This window comes from Nematolebias whitei, chromosome 11 (genome assembly GCF_014905685.2).
Source record: "Nematolebias whitei isolate Nwh7 chromosome 11, NemWhi1, whole genome shotgun sequence".
NCBI classification, from domain to species: Eukaryota; Metazoa; Chordata; class Actinopteri; order Cyprinodontiformes; family Rivulidae; genus Nematolebias; species Nematolebias whitei.
Genome location: NC_056508.1, coordinates 11,090,659 through 11,113,055, shown reverse-complemented (window position 1 = coordinate 11,113,055; position 22,397 = coordinate 11,090,659). Strand labels below are relative to the sequence as shown.

General features: G+C 44.6%; 1 protein-coding gene across 2 annotated transcripts in view; it reads right to left on the bottom strand.

Moving 5' to 3' along the window:
- Positions 1 to 22,397, bottom strand: part of sdf4 (stromal cell derived factor 4) — a 73,413-nt gene that overhangs the window by 20,655 nt on the left and 30,361 nt on the right. For both annotated transcript variants that reach the window (XM_037683891.1, XM_037683890.1), the window contains exons 3-5: positions 8,855 to 8,991; positions 8,647 to 8,760; positions 8,401 to 8,559 (exon numbers count right to left, since the gene is read on the bottom strand). In XM_037683891.1, the coding sequence (XP_037539819.1) occupies positions 8,401 to 8,559; positions 8,647 to 8,760; positions 8,855 to 8,991 (410 nt within the window). The remainder of the gene's footprint in view (positions 1 to 8,400; positions 8,560 to 8,646; positions 8,761 to 8,854; positions 8,992 to 22,397) is intronic.

The following is a 22,397-nucleotide window of genomic DNA, read 5'->3' as shown; positions in this document are numbered from 1 at the left end:
TTGATACAGCACTCTGGGAACAGCCTATTCGTTCAGCAATTTCTTTCTGTGTCTTACCCTCTTGCTTGAGGGTGTCAATGATGGCCTTCTGGACAGCAGTCAGGTCGGCAGTCTTACCCGTGATTGCGGTTTTGAGTAATGAACAAGGCTGGGAGTTTTTAAAAGCCTCAGGAATCTTTTGCAGGTGTTTAGAGTTACGTCGTTGATTCAGATGGTTAGGTTAATAGCTTGTTTAGAGAACCTTTTCATAATATGCTAATTTTTTGGGACAGGCATTTTGGGTTTTCATGAGGTGTATGCCATAATCATCAGTATTAAAACAATTAAAGACCTGAAATATTTCAGTTGGTGTGCAATGAATCTGGAATATATGAAAGAAAGTTTAATTTTTATCATTACATTATGGAAAATAATGACCTTTATCACAATATGCTAATTTTTTTAGAAGGACCTGTATCCCTACAACTATAAGTAGTGATGACTTCATGAGATTCTTTATAAATAAAATTATTTCAGAGAGAAAATTCAAACCACCCTTCCTTCTACTATCTCTAGTCCCCTGTCAAATGAGGCAACTTTAAAAAATTTCACTAGAGTCTGATATATGTTTGGACAGTTTTTGTCCTGTTGAGCTCTCTGAATTGTCAAAAATAATAACCTCATCCAAACCATCCACATGCCTGCTAGATCCCATTCCAACCAGACTGTTTAAAGAGGTATTTCCACTAATTAATGTCCACATTTTGGATTTACTTAATTTGTCTTTAATGGATGGTTATGTACCACAGCGCTTTAAGGTTGCTGTAATTAAACGTTTACTTAAGAAAGTTTGATCTTGATTCAGAAATTCTGGCCAACTATAGACCTATACCTAATCTAACTTTCATCTAAAAAATTCTAGAGAAAATAGTTGCAGGTCAGTTGTGTGAACATCTACAAAGAAATAATCTGTTTGAAGAGTTTCAGTCAGGGTTTAGAGTTTATCATAGCACAGAAACGTTGGTTATGTACTGTAACCCCAGATTCTATGAATATAGGCGTAGCCCTTTAAGAGCTGTCGCTTAGTGGGTTTTATCCCGTCATGCGGAGCATTACATTGAAAAATTTAGTCCACGCCCACCTGCTGTGTGGGCCCCACCCGGTCCGTATAAATTACGTTAAGAGCGGGTAATCACCTTCCAAATAGCTTTTTTTTCAGCCACTTAAGAGCCAGTGAGGCCTGACGCTTAAAGGGCTACGCCTATATTCATAGAATCTAGGTTTACAGTACGTGACCAACGTTCTATTTCATATAGGCTTCACCCTTTAAGAGCTGTCTCTTAGTAGGTTAAGGGTGAAGCAGATGTGGTCCTCGCCTCACTGGGTCCATTCGAACACCGTATGAAGCGGAAGCTTGCACAAAAAACGTCTTGTCACTCAGCTCTCCATGTGCGTAATTACACGTTGCGTAATTATGTGTACCATGCACAGACACATGATGTGTAAACATGCGTTCTGAATGCATGAACGCCCCGGAAAAAATTTCAACAGAGGGGAGAAATGCTGAAAAGGAGCTGTGAACCAACCGGTTTACGGCTGAACAGTATGAACAGATTAATAATAACAGGAGAGCTGATTCTTAATCAAATGAACTGATTGGTAACAATAGTCATGAACTGATTAGTGACAATAGAACCAAATAACAGACACAATTTGTGACTGATAACATCTCACATTGTAAAGCATGCAGTCAGATGTGAGCTTAAACGGGTTTCCATGAAAACAATTATATTTTTTCTGTTAGAGCATTAAGGACAGAATGTGTCATGGAACAAACTGTCACATCACGTAAATAGAAACGAATAAATGAGCAGGGCGTTGACCACGCGGCCGCAGTGCAAATATCCTGCATTGTCATACCATTATGCAAAGCAGTTGAAGATGCAATACCCCTGGTCGAGTGTGCCCTGAGGTTGACAGGAGGCTCTAAATCTAATGCTCTGTAGGCTTCAGAAATAGCCTCACACAGCCAGTGTGACAAGCGCTGGGTGGCTAACGGGCAACCTACAGATGCATCTCTATAATGCACAAACAAATGTTGAGTTTGACGTATTACAGCTGTGCGCGCTATGTAACACGTCAATGCCTGCACCGGACAGAAAAGATGGAAAGACGCTTCTTCTTCTGATTTGTGAAGGGGGGGGGGGACCCCCCCAACGAAATCGCTCTTGATTTAAAAGAGCTTGGGATGTTTTTAGGCATAAAAGCTGGGTTGGTCTTAGATCAGCTGAGCTGCCGTCAACCTGAATTCTGAGACATGACGGAGCGACAGATAGGGCAGATAAATCGCTCACTCTCTTAGGGGATGTTAAAAACAGCAGCAGGCTGTTTTAAGAGACTAGAATTTAATTGGAACCCGATCCAGAGGCTCAAATAGAGCTTTGATCAAGGCTCGCAGGACCAGCGTTAAATCCCACTGTGGAACAAGTGGGCGTGAAACAGGTCTGCGTCTTTGTACACCTTTTAGAAAATGCTTCATCAGCGGATGATTAAAAGCTGTTCTGTCACCGAATCCTTCGTGGCAGGAAGAGATGGTTGCAGCGTACGTTTTAATAGTGCTGAACGCCAAATTTCTGTCCATCAGCTGTTACAGAAAGGACAGCACATCACCTAGAGGACATGAGGTGGCCTCTACACTTTTCTCTGTACTACAGCGCTGAGAAACTGTCCACTTGATGTGTACAGCGGTGTCGTAGATACAGCACGTAAATCCTGGATTGTGCGCACTACATCCTGTGGGAGACCCATCCTCTCTAAGCGGATCCGCTCAGCGGCTAGACCCACAGGTGCTGGCCTATTTCTGGGTAACTCCTGATCGCTCCTCCTGCCTGGAGGAGAGCATCCTCCCTCCACAGAAGTTTCCATGGGCGCCCCGACAGCAGGCATTGCAGGACTGGGAAACCATGGTGCGTTCACGCGCTCAGGGGCCACCAGGAGAGCTGTCAATCCCTCCTCCTGAACTCGGTTCAAGAACCGTAAAATCAGAGGAGGTGGAGGAAACGTGTAAAGCATCATTTTGGGCCATGGGCTGTGAGCAAACGCATCCACCCCCAGCAGTGGTTCACTCGCGGGCTCAGAGAAAACCGTAGTTGACACTGAGCATTTTCTCCTGTCACAAACAGGTCCACGGCTGCTTTGCCAAATTTCTGCCATGTCTGGGCCATCGGGTCTGGATGGGGGATCCAGTCCCCATGACGCGGACCGCCCCTGGACATGACATCTGCCCTTTTGTTCAGAACACCGGGTATGTACACTGCTCTTATGGAGAGCAGATTTTGGTGTGCCCAACACAGTAGTTTTTGCGCAGTGTGTAACATCTGGGCTGAGCGTACACACCCCTGCCGGTTTATGTACGCAGCAGTAACCTTGTTTGTGTGAATCAAAACGTGTTGATTCTGCAGCACAGGAGCAAAGTGTTGAATCACGTTCAAAAACATGCGACACACCAAAACATTTATGTGGGCTGATGTGTGATGAGGCCACAGCACCCCTACAGCATGAGATAGGCATGTCCCCCCCCCCCCCCCCCCCCCAGCCCTGCGTCTGTGAAGACTGGCACGTGTGACGTGGGTCTGCTGATGGGGACTCCCTCCAACAGAGCCAGGGTGTTTTCCCAGTGTCGGAGGTCTGCTCTCACAGAGGGAGGAACAATGATCAGCCGTCTCTTGTTTTACTGGATCCACACGCAGGCGCGCAAACCAGCTCTGGAGGCGTTTCATGTAAAAATCCAGCGGAACCACTGTGTGAGCTGATGACATCATTCCTAACAGCTTCATGACGGAAAAACAGCTGTCACCACTCTGCCAGGTCTCAAGTGACGGAACTGGTCTTTTAAAGTGTCGATTCTCGTTTGTGATAAACGAGCCCGCATGGTGGTCAAGTTTAATTCTACTCCCAGATACACAATCGTCTGGACCGGGAGAATTAAGCTTTTCTTCTAATTTATGGCGAACCCCAGATTTAACAGGTGTGATGTCAACACCTGAGCCTGCATCGCTGCTTACTATCTGGAGCGTGACAGCGGCAGCAGGTCGTTCAGGTAACAACAAAACTCACATCCCTGCTCTGTGTAACGGTTGCAGGGCCGTTTCCACATATTTAAGAATGTCGAGGCGCAAGGGAATATTCGAGCGGCAACCTGTTATACTGATCCATCATCCCTTGAAAAGAGAAGCGCAGAAATTTTCTGTTAGGAATGATCGGTATGTATTGGTGAACGCCAGGGAACTGTGGGTGCACTTCATCAACGCGGCGCCGTTAGGGTGACGGCTGTTCGCATAGCGTGAGTACGCGTTTGGCACCGCTCAGGTGAAGATTGCGCATTTCAGGCTGAAAAACGAGTTATTTTTCTTACCATCGTTGTGTCATGTGAACATCTCGTCTTGTTTTAGAACAGCAGTGATTTAAAAAACCCTTTATTTAAGGACACCGGCTCGCTTCGTGTGAAGGATTTGTGCGCAGCCGCTCTGAGTTCATCCGAGCTTACAGACTGGCTAAGAACAGACACGTTAATCATTGAATGATGTTTTATTTTAACATTTGTGTCATCTTTACACACACCCTCCGAACACCGTCATTTTGAATCTTTTCCCCCGTGAGCTCTGGGATTTGTTGGCCCAGGGCGCCATCTGCTGGGGATCTCTGGGAAAACATTGGACACTCGGTTGCCGGGATGAAGAGGGCCGGTCTCTGACGGGCGGGGCTGCGGTGAAGCTCAGCGTGACGGCCGTGGAACGTCTTTGCCACCGGCTCATTTCGTGTGGAGGATGTGAGAGGGAGCCGCTGTCAGGTCATCCGAGCTGACAGACTGGCTAAAAATAGACACTTTCATCATTAAATGATGTTTTAATCCAAACTCGTGTCACCTTCACACACATCCTCCGCAAAAACCGTCATTTGCTCTGCGATTTGTTGTCCTAGAGCGCCATCTGTTGGCGGTCTCAGGGAAACGCTGAAAACTCCATCCTCTGGCTGCGATGCAGGATCGAGCCCAGAAAACACCTTCCCGCCGGATCATCCGAACTGGCGGAGAAGGCGAGGGACGTAAAAAAAGGTCCCTTCATGTCAGCCGCCTCCTGGGTTACGCAGGGCAAACTCCAGAGGGTGCCGTCGGCTGAGAGCGGTGTGATCGCCAATGCGAAACGAGGTGTGACGAGGTGAGCATTCGCTCAGCCCCCCTCCACCGACACTATGCTCTCCAGGAGGGAATGAGCAGCGGGGCTACTGCTGACGTCGCCTGTCCCGGAGGAACCATCTGATTCGCTCCGAGGGTCGGCGATAAGAGGAAAATTACAAGATGGCGTTGTCCAGCGTGTAGCGACATGTCACTAAGAAATACTCCTCCGCGCTACCTTGAAACAAAACTGCTCGTCAGCTTCTCCTCGGGGAGGAGAGCTCACTGGGGCGACCGGAGGTCGACGTGACGGGCCAAGCATTCTTAACAGAGGTTGGTCATCTACACAACTTTCCTTTTTCGTTCTTCTGACAGTGCTATTAGCTCGATGAAAAAAAATGGGAGCCGATTACCCGCTCTTAACGTAATTTATACGGACCGGGTGAGGCCCACACGGCAGGTGGGCGTGGACTAAATTTTTCGGTGTAATGCTCCGCATGACGGGATAAAACCCACTAAGCGACAGCTCTTAAAGGGCGAAGCCTATATGAAATAGAACAGCACTAGTAAAAGTCACTAATGATGTTCTCATGGCCTCAGACAATGGACTTCTGTCTGTGCTGGTCCTGTAAGACTTCAGTGCTGCATTTGATACAGTTGATCACAATATTTTACTACAGAGGCTTGAATATGATGTTGAGATTACAGGAACAGCTCTAAAATTGTTTAAATCATATCTATCTGACAAGAGTCCAGTTTGTAAATGTAAATAATAAATCTTCATACGCCAAAGTTAGTTATGGAGTTCCTCAGGGCTCAGTGCTTGGGCAAATACTCTTTACTTTATATATGCTTCCATTAGGTAAAGTTATTAAACAACATGGGATAAATTTTCATTGTTATGCTGATGATACACAATTATATTTGTCCATTAAACCCAATGAATCCAATCAGCTACTTAGACTACAAGCATGTCTTAAAGACATAAAAACCTGGATGACACTTAATTTTCTCCTGTTGAACACAGACAAGACTGAGGTTTTGGTTTTTGGACCCAAGCACCTTAGGAATGAATTTTTCAGTCTTTCTCCCTCCTTAGATGGCATTAATCTGTCCTCCAGCTCTAATGTTAAAAATCATGATGTTATTTTTGATCAGGACATGTCTTTTATCCCCCACATTAAAAACGTTACCAGAACCGCCTTCTTCCATCTGCGTAATATCGCTAAAATTAGAAACACCTTATCTAAAAATGATGCAGAAAAACTGGTCCATGCATTTGTCATGTCTAGACTAGACTAGGAATGTGCGATATGGCATAAAATTCATATCACGATATGTATTGTGAAGGGTGGCGATAACTATATATATCGCAATATGTTTTTGGTATAAAACTTGCTAAAAAAAAAAGCATAGGGTGTCCTTTTGCCATCATATGTTTTGAATTAAGACAATTCCACTACTAGGTCCAGAGTTTTTAAAAAAATAAACAAATCAAGTACTGTATTAGGCTTCTTTCTTGTAGTGCAAAACAGTGCAAAGGATATCAAATGTGGTTTTAGAAATACGTTTTAAACAAAAAAAACATGTTAACGCTTAACAGTTTCCAGTCTTACTTAAGAAATGAACAGCAACAGAGCAGCATTTTACACTGAAACATTTCACCCTCCAAACCTCTAGTGGGTGCCTCCTTCTGCTTTAATGGAGAGCTGACACCAAATGACTGTGGCTTTGACCAGAGGGTCTCACAGTAAAATCACACAACACAGCGTTCTTTTCACAGATCAGAGAGCAGGTTTCTCTAAAGCTGACCAATGCTTATTTTAACTTTCGATGGAAAAAAAGAAACAAAAAAACTTTTGACGGAACACAGCATTTTGCGCATGCGTCAGAATACGGCAACACTACGGCAAGCCGGATGTAGTTAGCTTGTAGCTTCACCACTTAGCTCTCGAAGAAAAGACTTTAACGCCACATGCGCAGTTTTCAACTAAAAAAAAGTAACGATTAAATCTGACAACTCTGATTTTACTTCAGATACAGCAATACTGCGGTTAGCCGGTAGAAGTCAGATCACTATCGTAGGCTAAATTTCTATCGTTTCTACCGTGTACCGTTTATGTTGCGCATTCCTAGACTGGACTATTGCAATGGTTTATTATCTGGATGTCCAAGTACGTCTTTAAAACGTCTTCAGTTGATCCCAAATGCTGCTGCCAGAGTCTTAACTGGAGTTAGTAGGATAGATCATATTTCTCCAGTTTTAGTTTCTCTCCATTGACTCCCTGTCAAATCCAGAATAGAATTTAAAATCTTACTTCTAACCTACAAAGCTCTCAACAAACTGGCTCCATCTTATATTACAGATCTTATTGTTCCATATTTTCCTAACAGACCACTTCGCTCTCAGACTACAGGTTTACTTGTGGTTCCTAGAATTTACAAAAACAGAATGGAAGGCAGATCTTTCAGTTATCAGGCTCCTCTCTTGTGGAACCAACTTCCAATTTCTGTCCGTGAGGCTGACACATTATCCAGTTTTAAAACTAGGCTTAAGACTTTCCTTTTTGCTAAATCCTATAGTTAGGGTCGGCTTGGGTTTCCTGAACTGTCCCTTAGTTATGCTGCTATAGGCTTAGACTGCTGGAGGACAAACTGACCACAATTTTCACTCTGCTACTGTCTTTACTTAACTCTGCTCAACCCGTTTTGTATTTGTAATAATTTTTTCTATCCTTAACATGTGTTTTTTTTGTCTTTCAGATACACCTGGACATACCATTCCATGTTTGTCTGTCTCTCCTTCCTGTCCACTCAACCAGCCGGTCAAAGCAGACAGCCGCTTGTCCTGAGCCTGGTTCTGCTGGAGGTTTCTTCCTTTTAAAAGGGAGTTTTTCCTTTCCACTGTTGCCACTGTGTTTGCTCAGGATGGGAGACTGCAACGAAGCCAAGATTCAACTTGTCTGCTGGATTCCTTAGATAGAGAACCTTACTAATTGGCTTTTATGTATGTGAATGTTCCTGTAAAGTGCCCTGAGACAACTTTGTTGTGATTTGGCGCTATATAAATAAACTGAATTGAATTGTATATCTTAGATCATTATTTACGGTTTCTTTTTACACTTTATATTTTTGCTATTGTTGGATGTAACTGGGACCCTGAGTACATAATTTCATTCCACCTCATGTACCACATGTGGTGAGAATGACAATAAACCTACGTAAACTTGAATGTACGTGAGACGTACCTAGATCTCGGACAATTTCCTTGACCATGTATTTGAGCATGCCCTTGCTGTGCTCAGGATGGAGGAAGGACAGGAACTCCTCTTCATCCAGCTGTTGGTCAGGAGGAGGGTTGTCAGCCTGAACCCAGCGGTCCTTCAGGCTCTCCAGCACCTCCTGAGCTGCAGAGGTGAAGAGAGGCAACATCAACTATTGAGCTATTCTCAGACTTAACAACTGTCCTCTGTGAACACGGAGTTTACACATACTTTCATCATCTAGTTTCAGATCTTCCTTCTTCTTCATTTTGTCAGTGATCTCCTTTTCATCAAAGCCTTTGCTGGACAGAAACTTGACTTTGTACTCATCCCACGTTACGTAGCCTGCAGGCAGACGTTAGAGGAGTTTTGTAGTATTTAAATCTGACTTTAAATCTGTATTTGAAGAGTAAGATTATTGAGAGACAAAGAGGCTCACCATCTCCGTCCGGATCGACTGCACGGAAGCTGTTCTTGTTCTCTTTCATGGCCTCCTGAAAGTGTTCTTTTGTCTTCTCCATGATCCACTCCTGCAACTCCTTGGCGCTCACACTCCGGTCCTTGTTGACATCCACTCTGTCACACGAGAGGAAACCAAAGCACTCAGTTCCTGATTCATCTGGGCATCAAGCTGCTGTTAGCAGAACTGTTGAGTCAGACGTCAAACAGACAGATGTACTTATATAGCACCTTTCTATCTGATCAAGACACTCAAAGCGCTTTACACTACAATCTGTGCCTCATTTACCCCTTCATACAACACTCTACTAGATCTCTACAAAGCTAATTGAACAAATCATTCTAAAGAGACTAATCAGAGCTTTAGATGGCATTCATACACTGATGGGACACACATCGGAGGCAGTGAGGGGTTCAGTGTCTTGCCCATGGACATTTCGGCATGTGACTGCTGGTGGATTCGAACCCCCAACCCTTGCATTGGCGGACAACTGCTCTAACCGCTCAGCCACAGCCACCCCATAAATGTGACATTATAGATGTGACAGTTTCTGCATCAAACCGTCACACCCTTATGGACTACAATTCCTTGTTTAGAAAAATGTGTGACTTTTTAAAATACTCCAGTGAACTCATTGCAGAAATTTAATTCAAGCTCTGTTAAAAGCACTTCAGTGTCATTAAATTCTGTTTATACTTTTTTTTTTTTTTCAATAGGATAGAAAGAAAGAAAAGTCAAAGTAAGACTCCAAAATATAAGAAATATACACAAAGAGGCAAAACACCCGGCCACTGTCTGTTCACCTGCAAAGAACATGACAAAACACAGCAACAAAATACATATGTATAAAGAACTTAAAATATTCATGGCTTTGCAGTAAGTTTCCATAAATATATATGCCCATACCTATGCCTATATACATGCATACATACACATGAATATACATTCATATACATATCTATATATCTACATATAAAGCCTACATAAGCATCCCTGCTTCTATTTGTGTGTGGTTCTGAGCATGCATAAGTGTATAAGGCTTCTCTAATAGAACATTTAATAGTAACTGTGAAGCAGCAGAGACCCGACCCCCAAGACCAGAGGCAGACGAAAAAAGGGGGGATCAGAGCCCAAGACCCCAGGAGGGACCCCGACCGCGGAGCCCCCAGGGCCACCCACACAGGATGAACCACTCGCCCACCCCCCAAATCGGACCACAGGGGAGAGCCGGAAGATCCCCACCAGCGACCACATACGGTGACCCCCCGGGGCCAACAACAACAAACTCATAGGCCCCCGTCGGAACCCGCCGCACCGATGCAGGTCCAGGCCCGGGCACGGAGGCCCGGGCACCGAGGACCCACACCACCCAGGCCAAGGCCTGACAGGGCCAGAGGACCCGAGCCCCACCAGGCAGACACCAGGCCGAGCCGACCCACGCCCAAGCGCCCAGCCACCGACTCCAAGGGCCCCAAGCACGCCGGCAGGCAAGGGCACACCCCACCAGGGGGCCGCGCGATAGGGGCGCGATGCCAAGCACCCGCAGTTGTATCAAAGAGGGGGCAGTCCGAGTCTCGGCCTAACCAATAGCCATTCATACACAGACACAATCACACAGTCCCAGCCTCATTCTCACACTCACTCACTCAAAGACATACAATAACTATACATTTTATTCTTATTCCAGATACGCACTCTATACCCCCCAGGTCCAAGACATGTACCCGCCCTCTACAGGGGGCAGCCCATGCCCAAACCCAGGAGGTAAACCCATTCATTCTCGAGCGGAGAAGAGCCAATATCCCAGACCCGGCCCAGGCCACGCCCAGCCGACAGGACACCCCCCACCATGAAGAGGACACGCCACCGACCACCCCCACACACCGCCAACAACCAAGCACGCACCCCCAGCCGACCGCCCGCCAGGCCCCGGCAGCCACCCCGGCCAGCGGGCCAACCATGGCACCCAAGAGCCAAGCTCAGGGGGTCCAAACAACCCCAGGGAGAGCACAGCGCCAGCACCGCCCACGGCAATCCCCCAGACCCCGACATAGTCCTGGTCAACACCCGACGGCCTGCCCTTCTCCCGGACCCCACCCCCAGAATAGCAGTTAGGGAACTAGGGGGGAGGAAAAATAAATAAATAAATAAGACCCCGACACATACACCCCCGCCCCTGGATGTGCTGTTGATGTGTGTTGTTGTATAGTGCCATTAAAAAGGAAAGAAGAAGGAGCAAAGGCTGGCATGATGCCAGTTTCCCCTCCACCCCAACTCTATCCAAACCCTAGTGTCTAAATGCAACCGTTGTAAGTGAGCACAGGCACAGGGGGTGAGAGTAAGGTCATCCCACCACCCATAGCCATGTGCCCACCTCAAGTTCCTATATGTGAATGTCATGAGGATGTTATGAATGAATGTCTAATGTGTACAATAAAATTGAGTCCCAGGTGGCTATAGTCAACAGAGATGTAAAATTGTTGCAGCACACCCGAGCCCAAACAACCCTAAATGTGTGGAATTGAAATGAAGAGGGTGGAGGTGCATGGTGAGGGATGGGGAGAAATAACTGTGAGAGCAAATGCTCCCACAGGGAGTCAGCTCCCCCACTGACCCAACAGCACCCCCCCCCCCCAGTTCCTCAAGGTCCACCCAGGGATTGAGGCCAAGACACCTCTCCATCTGGACCGACCGCCAGGCCCGCTGAGCTCCAGACCAGAGAGGGACAGAGCCCCGAGGGCCGCCAGAAGCAGTACCAACAGCCTACACACCCGAGGGCCGCCAGGACCCCCACAAACCGCAGTCAGCCCGTCACCAGATGAAGCCAAACCCCACCAGGACGACCCGGCCAAGAGCGCCCGCCCAACCGCCGACAGAGCCAGGAAGCACCGGGAGCGAGCCCCCACCACAGGAAAGGGGCCAGCCAGTCGGCCATGCACAGTCCCGGGCCGTCCCCAAGGACATCAACCCCGTCCCCACCCCAGAAGAAATACTACACCCACCCCTCATTCGGACATCTCTCAAAACACATAGCACACTAGACACCTAGGCTGGGTCAAACTATCCCCTCTTAGGGGCCACTGGTCACACCCCCAAACACCCAATCCCCCAGCCCATGAACCCACAACCCACTAGCGAGGCGAAGGCCCCCGCCCAGAACCGGGCACCAGAGCGCAAGCCGGCCCAGAGCCCGGCAACCCGCCCGCCAGAGCCCAAGATCCCCGATCCCCACAGGCCCAAGTATGGGGGCAACAAGCCCCCAGAACCCCAAGCCCCCGCGCCCACCCCGAACCCACACCAGCACAGCCAGGCTACCAGATCGGTGACCCACGACTGCCGCCACAGACCACCTGAGGGCCCGCATGCAGCCAACGTGTACGTAAAAGAAACGTGTACAAATAATTATTTTTTTACAAGCATTTCTCAACCCTTTCGTCATCCATGGTTGGTCAACAACATTTCTCTTTGTATAATTATTTTGCACACAATTCTTTTCATACAGAGCTCCCAAAATATTCATAAACTCATCATATGATCGATCTGTTCACATCATCAACATACACGTCTTGCCAGAATTTGTTTATGAAAATCATATTTTAATTTGTACATTGCTTTTTTTGATGTGTTTATTGTTTTTTTCTTCATTGTGATTTCTTTTGTAATGCTTTGATCATTTTTATAAATCATGAAAAATGGTAAATGATCACTCAAATCACTCATTAAAATACCTCCCATCACATCCCCATTTGTTACATTTGTGAAAATATCGATTATTGTAGCACTATGAGTTGTAATTTTTGTTGGTTTTGAAATTAACGGATAAAGATTTAAACTATACAATGAATTTGTAAATGTACTGTGTTATTTGAATCTGTTTTATTTCTCCAGGTCAATATTAAAGTCTCTACACAAAAAAATTATTTTATTAAAACTCTTGTCCAATAGTTATAAGATTTTATCAGTGAATATTTCTATATTTGATCCTGGAGATCGATATACACAACTTATCAATATGTTTTTATCATTCTTGTTTATTATTTCTATTGTTATTATTTCCATGATATTATCAACAATTATTGACATTTCATTAATTAACTTACATTTTATTTCATTTTTAACAAATATAGCCACTCCACCACCCCTTTTGTTGCTTCTGTTCACATGATATAATTCATACCCTTCGATGTGAACATTATTTGTGTTTTTATCGTTGAGCCATGTCTGACAGTGCTATTATTGTAAAGGTTCTGTTTAACTGTTTTAAATATAGTGATGTAGGGACAGCTTTCGCTGTAACATACTACTAATTAATTATTCTTAAAGCTAGTTCAAGCACAAAGAATATTAATTGTTTAATTACAACGGATTATTTTCTTTTTCAAGTTAAATTTCTGCCATGCGACCAAGATAACTTGGAGTGGAGTGTGTAATTAGTGACATGAGACGCCATTTTATCTTTGACCCATCAGAATAAATGTGGTCATTTATTTAACAGAATCAAAATTTAACATCAAACATGTACACATTGATTTGCTGATCGGTTTCTGATTAATAAACTTGGCACGATTTACTAAACAAGACAACAGAAGATTACTGATTGAGACTGATTCACCTCTGAAGGCATCTAGCTTGATTTACTGGCGAATAGAAGTAGAAAGAGAAGGAATAGATAGATTTAAATTGGAGGTTTAGATGGATGAAAGTTAAGTGTTGAACCAGAAAATGGCACCCTTCCTCCGAATCCAGTTCAGCCCTCTGGTACACTTCAGGGCGTGCAACAACTTTGTTACCTTAGCAGAGGAGTCAACTCCGGAACAGATGTCCATTGGCACGCTCCCTTTTCAGCGTCTCCGGTCAGAGTGGCTGGGGTCGTCAGAAGTTGTGACGAAGTACTCAGTTCAACAGAATAAGCTTCCTTCGAAGTTGAGCAATTACTACTCGGGTTGAGTCACAGCCGAGGAGGCAGGCTGTGACTACGCTGGAATGGACGGACCCTTGGCACATGGTCAAATCCATCAGCTATTTTGTTCAGCTGTAAGACTCCGTCAGACTGAGTCTCATCTTCGACTGAAAGTTCCAGGAAGACTGAAAAGGCTCGGAAGACTTGGAAGACTCCAGAAGACTTGGAAAGACTCTGGAAGACTGAATAGTTCCAAGAAGTGTTGCCTTTTAAAGGGTATCCACTTCCTGTCACTTGGTACTTCCTGATTGGTTGAAACAACCAGCAGGGGTGTAGTTTTAGTGATGTCAGGGGGTTATTAGGAGTCAGTAGACAGCAGAAATGTTTTAAGAACGGTTAGTCCAGACAGAGAAATATTTTGAAGAAGTGAGACAGCAGGTGCTAGCTAGTTCTTATTTACTGTCTGAGAGTTTTAAAAACAAGGTACTTCGTTCTCAAAACTGGTCTCTGACTTTCGCCCTCAAATCCACTACTCCTCATTCAGACAGAAGACTAATGCACACTTACTTCGTAAATAGACATTTACTTGTATGATCCAAGTCTAATAAGGTTTAAAAATCATTAATACTGTTTCACAGTTGATTTAAATGAGGGGTTTACTTCAACATTTAGAAATGGTATGAACTAAACACACTTTTGCTTATCAAGATATTATAAAATAGTAATGATAATGTAAAAAGAAGAGTGTTCTTTCAATCGATTAATTCAAGATACAATTAAATAGTCTCTTGATGAGATAATTTGTATTTCTGGATTCAAATCAATGAAACAACAGTTCCTGTCCCCTGAAGGTCTTTAGAGACAGATTGATGTCGGAGGTTTAGTTCACTACAGTCCCCCCTTTGGAAATCATTGCCTGTCCATGGGGATGAATTCCAACATGAACTTACTCCTCCGAGTGTCCTTGATCTTGATGTAATCCAACAAGAGGAAAACAAAAGTCAAAGTAGGTAATCCCACAAAGGTTTTGGTAATTCTATAATGTTATTGGTAATTCCATTGCAGTAACGCTTCAACCCCTTGGAAACAAAGTCTGTAATCCATTGGAAAAAGTCATAATCCACAACGGTAAATCCACAACGACTGGAGGTGTTGATTGATCAGCGTGCAGAGGGGATCCCTCGATTGAACTGCAGAGGCGACCACTGGATGGAGTTTGGAGACCCACGTTGGAGTTGTAGGTCCCTTCAGCGAAGGTTGCTGCAGGTGGTTCCCAGTGGATGTCATTCTGGTTCTATGTGTTCATGCATTTATTCAGGTCTCTCTTGTAAATGAGTCCTCGAGGCTCAATGGGATTTACCTGTATAAATAAAGGTTGATTGATTTATGTGGTTTTAGTTGGGCTTATGAGTGGGATTTTACATAAGACCTTAACCTATATGTGCCTGGTGTGTAAGCTATGATGGTTTAGATCAGCTACAGATACCAGTTAAAGGGTGGGTCATGCTGAAAAATTATGTATAGGAATTTATACCTATAGAAGGGCATTCCAAACTATTCTTCCATTCCTAACTTGGTTTAAGTTAGATTTACATGGCAAAAAAGAGTTTGGTTCAATTGTCTGTTGTCCCTTTAGACAAACGATTTAAGTTTGGGGTTTTGGTTTCCCCCTAAATGTTTTTGGAGTCTATGGCGAGACTCAACTTAAGGATTAGCTAGCCCCCCCGAATAGGATTGTTCAAGTAGGTTCGGCTTGACAGTCATGAGACCAATGTAGGTTATGGTACTCAAGGTAGCATTAATCTACATTGACTCTTCAACGATTGAAATTTAACAAATGAACTGCATGTTGGCATAGTTAAAGCCCTCATAGTCTCTAACTAAAGTACACACAAAATTCATTCTTGCCAGGGGTGTTTAGAAACAATACCAAAACTAATAAACAATGCCTCAACATTGACAAAAGTAGTGATTAAGCAACTAGAAAACGTTTCAACATCGACAAAAGTAGTGATTAAGCAACTAGAAAACAACGTTTCACTGCGTCACTCACTCTGATTGTCAGATTCGATCACGTTATCGCGTCTGAGTTGTTATCTTAACACTTAATTAAGCTTAGACTTATTTAGTTTCTGCTTGGACAACCTATTTCCCACGAGGTCTGAGTTTGTGAGATCTTTGTCTCCTGTGGAGTTATTGAACGCTTTGTGTAGTTTGACCTGGTTTCGATGTACCTATTTAACAATTGGCTCTTTTAGGCCTTTGCTGATTTTGATCTGGTAGACAATTGGAGACAGTTTGTCCGTTATCAGGTGGGGTCCAGTCCACCTGGGCATCAATTTGCGGGCGAGAGTTCCGGTCCCGGACTCTCCTTTCCCGGTTGTGGGGGCGAACGTGTAGTACCAGACCCTATCTCCCATTTGGAGCTCCTCGTGAGAGGCTTTTTGGTCATAGTACGCCTTTTGTCCTTCAGCGGATTTTTCCAGGTTTCTCTGGGCAAAGCAAAGGTGTTTTTAAGGTGTTTTTTCCAGGTCATTCATGTATTGTTGTGTGGTGTAGGCTGTTGCCATGGCGGCATCGCCTGGTTGGTACAACAGGTGTAGAGGGAGAGTCATTTGTCGACCCGTCATCATCTCGAAGGGAGAGATGCCAGTCCATGTGTGTGGAGTGGCCCTTATGGCCATGAGGACCAGAGGGAGTTTCACGTCCCAGTCCTTGTGGTTTGCGGCTACGTATTTCTTCAAAATACTTACTACAGTTTTGTTTGCTCTCTCCACTTGGCCAGAGGCTTGTGGGTGGTAGCCAACATGGAAGTTGACTTTGATGCCTAGCATCTTCCACAGTCCTTTCATCACTTCAGCTGTGAAGTGTGTACCTTGGTCTGAGTTTACCCTGAGGGGAAGTCCAAACCTTGAAAATACATGATTCATTAGTGTAGTGAACTAGGCCTCCGACCTCAACCTGTCTCTGAAGACCTTCAGGGGACAGGAACTGTTTATTTCATTGATTTGAATCCAGAAATACAAATTATCTCATCAAGAGACTATTTAATTGTATCCTGAATTAATCAATTGAAAGAACACTCTTCCTTTTTACATTATCATTACTATTTTAGAATATCTTGATAATCAAATGTGTGTTTAGTTCATACATTTCTAAATGTTGAAGTGAACCACTCATTTAAATCAACTGTGAAACAGTATTAATGATTTTTAAACCTCATTAGACTTTGATAATACTGTTTAAATGTCTATTTACGAAGTAAGTGTGCATTTTAGTTTTCTGTCTGAATGAGGAGTAGTGATGTCGGTCGAAAGTCAGAGACAAACAGAGACGAGTTATTAGAACGAAGTGTCTTGTTTTTAAACCTTGCAGACAGTAAATAACTTCAACTGGCATCTGCTTTGTCTCACCTCTTCATAAACATTTCTCTGTCTGTACTAACCGTTTGTAAACATTCCTGTTTTCTCTTGACTCCTAGTGACCCTCTTGACATCACTAAAACCACCCCCCTGCTGGTTGTTTCAACCAATCAGGAAGTACCAAGTGACAGGAAGTGAGTACGCTTTAAAAAGTCAACACTTCCTGGGACTATTCAGTCTTCTTTCAGTCTTCCTTGAGTCTTTGAAGTATTTCAGTTCTTCCACTATGAAGTCTTCCCAGGAGTCTTCCACTTCTGAGTGGAATTTCTGACTGGAGTCTTACTGAGAGTTCCTAAGGAACTTTCAGATTTAATCAATAGCTGATGGATTTGACCATGAGACAAGGGTCCGTCCATCCCAGCGGAGTCACAGCGCCTCGCTGTGAACTCACCCGGGCGTAAGGCCCTACAACTTCGAAGGAAGCTTGTTCTGTTGAACGGAGTACATCATCACGACTTCGGACGATGACCAGCCACCCTGACCAGAGACGCTGAAAGGTAGCGTGCAAAGGGACCTCTATACTGGAGCTGATCCATCCACTGCAAAGGTAAAGAGACGTCACGAGTTGTCACGCACTAAGTTGGCCGGGGGTTGAGCTAGTGTTGAAAGAAGAGTGCTAATTCTGGCCAACAAACATACATCTTCCTTCATCCATCTTCCTCTTTAAAACCATGTCTTCTCTTTAACTTTTCTATTTGCCAGTAATCTAGATGCCTTCAGAGGTGAATCAGCCTCGATCAGTAATGTTCTGTTGTCTTGTTAGTAAAGCGTGCCAAGTTTTTATTAATCAGAAACAGATCAGCAAATCAATGTGTACATGTTTTGATGTTAAATTTTGATTCTGTTAAATAAATGACCGAATTTATTCTGATGGGTCAAAGATAAAATGGCATCTCATGTCACTGATTAAACAATCCACTCACAGTTATCTCAGTCACATGGCAGAAATTTAACTCGAAAAAGAAAAGAATCCGTTGTAAATAACAATTAATATTCTTTGTGCTTGAACTAGCTTAAGAATAATTAATTAGTGAGTCCACAGCAAAGCTGTCCTGACATTACTACATTAGTAACATAGCAGTTGTTTGTGCTGTGTCGTTAGGAGCTGGTAGACATTCTACCCATTTGGTAAATGTGCAAGTTACCGTGAGAAAATATTTATTTCCTCTAGTGCTCTTAGTAAGTGGTCCAACCCAGTCGATCTGGAGGTCGGACCATGGGAATGCAATGCCTCTACTTTGCAGTGGTGCTCTGTGGAGTGGTCTGGATGGCTGAAACTGGCCACAGACCAGGCACCCTTTTATGTAGTCCTTGACATCCCTTTTCATTCCAGGCCAATAAGCAACTTGTTTTAATGCTTTCAGCGTGGCATTATCTCCCTTGTGTCCTGCGGACAGGAGGTCATGCGCATGAACTAACATCACCCCCCTGTGGTCATGGGGGACCACGAACACGGTTGAGGACGTCGGTCCATGAGCAAATGTTAGGATGCCCTTGATTAGTTTTAGCTGTTTGCGCAGCTGAAAGAGGACTTTAAGGTCTGGATTGGAATCCAGGTCGGCCTCGGACGGAGTGTTTTTGTCTGGGTCAGTCAAGTACAGTATCATCGAGTTTATCGCAGGATCCAACTTCTGAAGTCGGATGATGTCTGGGTCAGTCAGCACAGGTTGTACAAAGACTGTGTTGTTAGCTGGTTTGGCTGCAGCCTGTGCACGTGTGACTGCCATTACCTCGGCTGTAGGTTGTACTGCCAGAGTTGCGAGCAGCCAGGAGGGGTCAAAGGACCACGGAGGGCCGTCCACGGCTCTGTCCTTGGCTAGGAAGTCTGCAAGGTCATTATGCCGCTTGTCATCGCCTAGGACTCTTGAATGTCCTGGAACCTTTTTCCAGTAGACCTGTAAGTCATGTGATGTCACCAAGTGATCACATGCCATGAAAATCTCTTTGTGTTTGACCACTTTCTTGTTGCTTGTGAGAAAGCTGTTCTGTTTCCACAGAGCGAGATGACACAAGAAACTAAGTCGAGCGTAATTAGAGTCCGTGCAGATGACTAGCGTTTGGATGGAGCGTTCTACTGCCATCTGGAGAGCTATTAGGATTCCTGCTATCTCAGCGTATTGAGAAGACTGAGAGCCTAATTTATAGCCAAAAGTGACCTCTTCTTGGTTCTGGAGGAGGATCCCTCCAACACCTGATTTGCAGGTTTCTTTGTGGTGGAATGAGCATCCATCCATGTACAGTGTTGTCATATCTTTGCAGATATTGCTATCAAGGTAGTGGTGATTCGGGTCATCACTTACTGAGGGTTTTTCCGCAGCTGGAGGTTGGGTGGCTGGTACATCTTGTGTATATTCCTGGCAGAGTGCCAGGTCGGTGCCCAAATGTGACTTCTTGTTTTGTCCGTAGCAAATGTCTAGGTCAAAACTTTGAAGTGCCATGAGCCACGTGGCTACCCGTGAGTTTGTCACCTCAACATCTCTGATGCGTTGGCTATTCAGGAAAGTTACTGGCTGGTGTTGTGTTTCAACAATGATTTCTTGTCCACCGATGTAACTGGAGAAGTGTTTAACTGCCCACACAGTGGTCAGTAGAGCTTTCTCACAGTCTGAGAACTTTAATTCGGGGCCTGCCATTGTCTTACTGGCGTAAGCCACCACACACTTGTCTTTGTCGTGCATCTGGTTCAGACCTGCACTTATGCAGTGAGCTGAAAAGCCCACTTCCAAGTGAAACTCTTTGTTGTAGTCTGGATAGACTAGACATGGGGCTGACTTGAGTCTGTTCCTGAGAGCATTCATTGCCTGCTTTTGGTTATCAGTCCAGACAAATGGGACGTCTTTCTTTAAGAGTTCAGTCAGTGGTTTCACAAGGTCTGCATAGTTCTCTATGAATTGGTGTGAGTAGTTACACACGCCCAGAAAACTTTGTAGTTCTCTGAGATTGGTGGGGACTTTGAGATTGTCTAGGCCTTGGGTGCGAGTCAACTGTGTTTGTACTCCGTCTGGACCTACTAGTAGGCCAACATAGTCCACCTTGGTCCTGCACCACTGGCATTTTGACGGTGAGATTTTAGCATCAGCAGTAGTCAGTTGATTCAGAACGTGGTCGATCTCAGCCAAGTGTGAGTCCAGTTTTGGCTGCCTCAAAAGGACATCGTCCACGTAGATCAGTGTCTCACGTTCGTGGGCGTCTGGACATGCTTTGTTCAAAAAGATGTTGAACTCAGCTGGTGAGTTAGCGTAGCCAAAGGGACACCTAGTGAAGGTGTATTGTCGGCTACCAAAAGTGAAAGCTAGTTTGTGTTGGTCCTCAGTGCGCACAGGAATGGTCCAAAAACCAGAGTTGACATCGAGGGTGGAAAAGTACTTACCATCGGTGACCTTGGGCAGTTCCTGTTGGATCTGGGTCATTGGCCACATAGATAAAGGAACTTGTTTGTTTAGCTTTCTGTAGTCTATGGTAAGTGTCCACTTACCATTTGGTTTCAAAACTGGCCGTAAAGGTGCAGAGTAGGTGCTATTACAATGTCTGATTATGCCTTTATCTAAAAGGTCAACAATGACTTCCATGACAGGTTGATGTGCTGCCAGGGGAATCTTGTATCGTCTGACAAATGTAGGCGGTGAGTTGGGATGCTCACTGTGTGGAGCGAGGTCAACCCACAATCCATTGAGTCAGTCGAGAATGACTTCTCATATTTCATGAGAACTTGGCGGAGTTTGTCCCTTTCTTCATTAGTCGTCAGGGCGTCGGCTTGGGCGACCACCTGTTCAATCTGTGAAGAGATTGCTAAGGGTTCTTGATGTTTGGGGAGCTCCAGTGAGTCCCCTTCTGTGTCGTTAGACTTGTCTATAGGTAGGACACTATAGGTTTGAGGTCTTAAATCGACATCATTGGTTGAGAAGAGAGCTATGGCCTGTGTTGGTTTCGTGAACCAAACTGGACCAGTCTCTTGACTCGATACCAGGTTGTCTGGGAGTCCTCCCAGAAATGGAATGCCTAGTTCAAAATCATGAAAATCTGTGGAGATCAACCATCCTAGCCTTGTGTTTCTTGGGATCAGTACCTCTTCTGTGCCTGTGTTGCACACAGCAACAGATGTGGTTCTGGAGTGGAGGCTCACTTGGCTTGCGGCCTCAATGGACAGTCCCAGTTTGAAAAACGTAGGAGATGGTTGAAAGTACGCCTGTTTAAGGGTAATGGCTTGTCCCGCCACGATGTGGACTTGTACCATTAGGTTTGTTACCTGAGGTGGTACTGAGGTGTTTTGGTTGCTAGCAACCTGGCAGACCTCTGGAATGGTCTGTCCAGCCATAAAGTTTGCTGTGTCTAGCACAGGAGGATCTTTGTGGCTGGTTTTATCAATCAACCTTTATTTATACAGGTAATTCCCATTGAGCCTCGAGGACTCATTTATAAGAGAGACCTGATTTCAACAAAGAAAGATGACAACAATGGACAACAGCAACAACCATAAACAGTTATAAAAAAAAGCATACTACAGTTTTTTTTGTTTGTTTTTTTTTTAACAAAAAGGATGGCTAAAAGGAAAAGGTAACAAAACAAAAAACAGCTAGATTCCAAGACAAATGTAGAAAACTAACAACAGGAACATGTCAGCATTGGACCCTGCCAGGTGTCCAACAGATTCTTAAAGACACTTAGAGAGGTCAAGGTCGAGAGCTACAAATCTTTTTGTAAGATATTCCAGGAAACTGGAGCGGAGTAGGAGCTTAAAAGAGAGATGTGAGTCGACCAAGATACTCAAATATTTATAGGAATCAACAAACTCAACGGGGACACCATTTGAGGATAGAATCGGAGGAAGAACTGCTGGGACCAACTTCCTATTTGAAAAAAGCATCCCTTTGGTTTTGTCGGCATTTAGGACAAGTTTGAGGCGAAACAAATCAGTCTGGATGATGTTGAATGCAGATTTCAAAAGCTGGAAAGCCTTAGCAACTGTTTTAGCTCGACAATAAACAACTGTGTCGTCAGCATAGAAATGTATGGATGCATTAGGGATATTTTTACCTACATTATGTATATAGATTGTAAAGAGGGTGGGTCCTAAGACTGAGCCTTGTGGTACACCATTGTTGACTGTTAAATAACTGGAGGAAGTACCATTATGTTGAACACATTGCCTCCGGTCTGAAAGATAGTTAGAGAACCAACCAATGGTGTGATCTGAGAAACC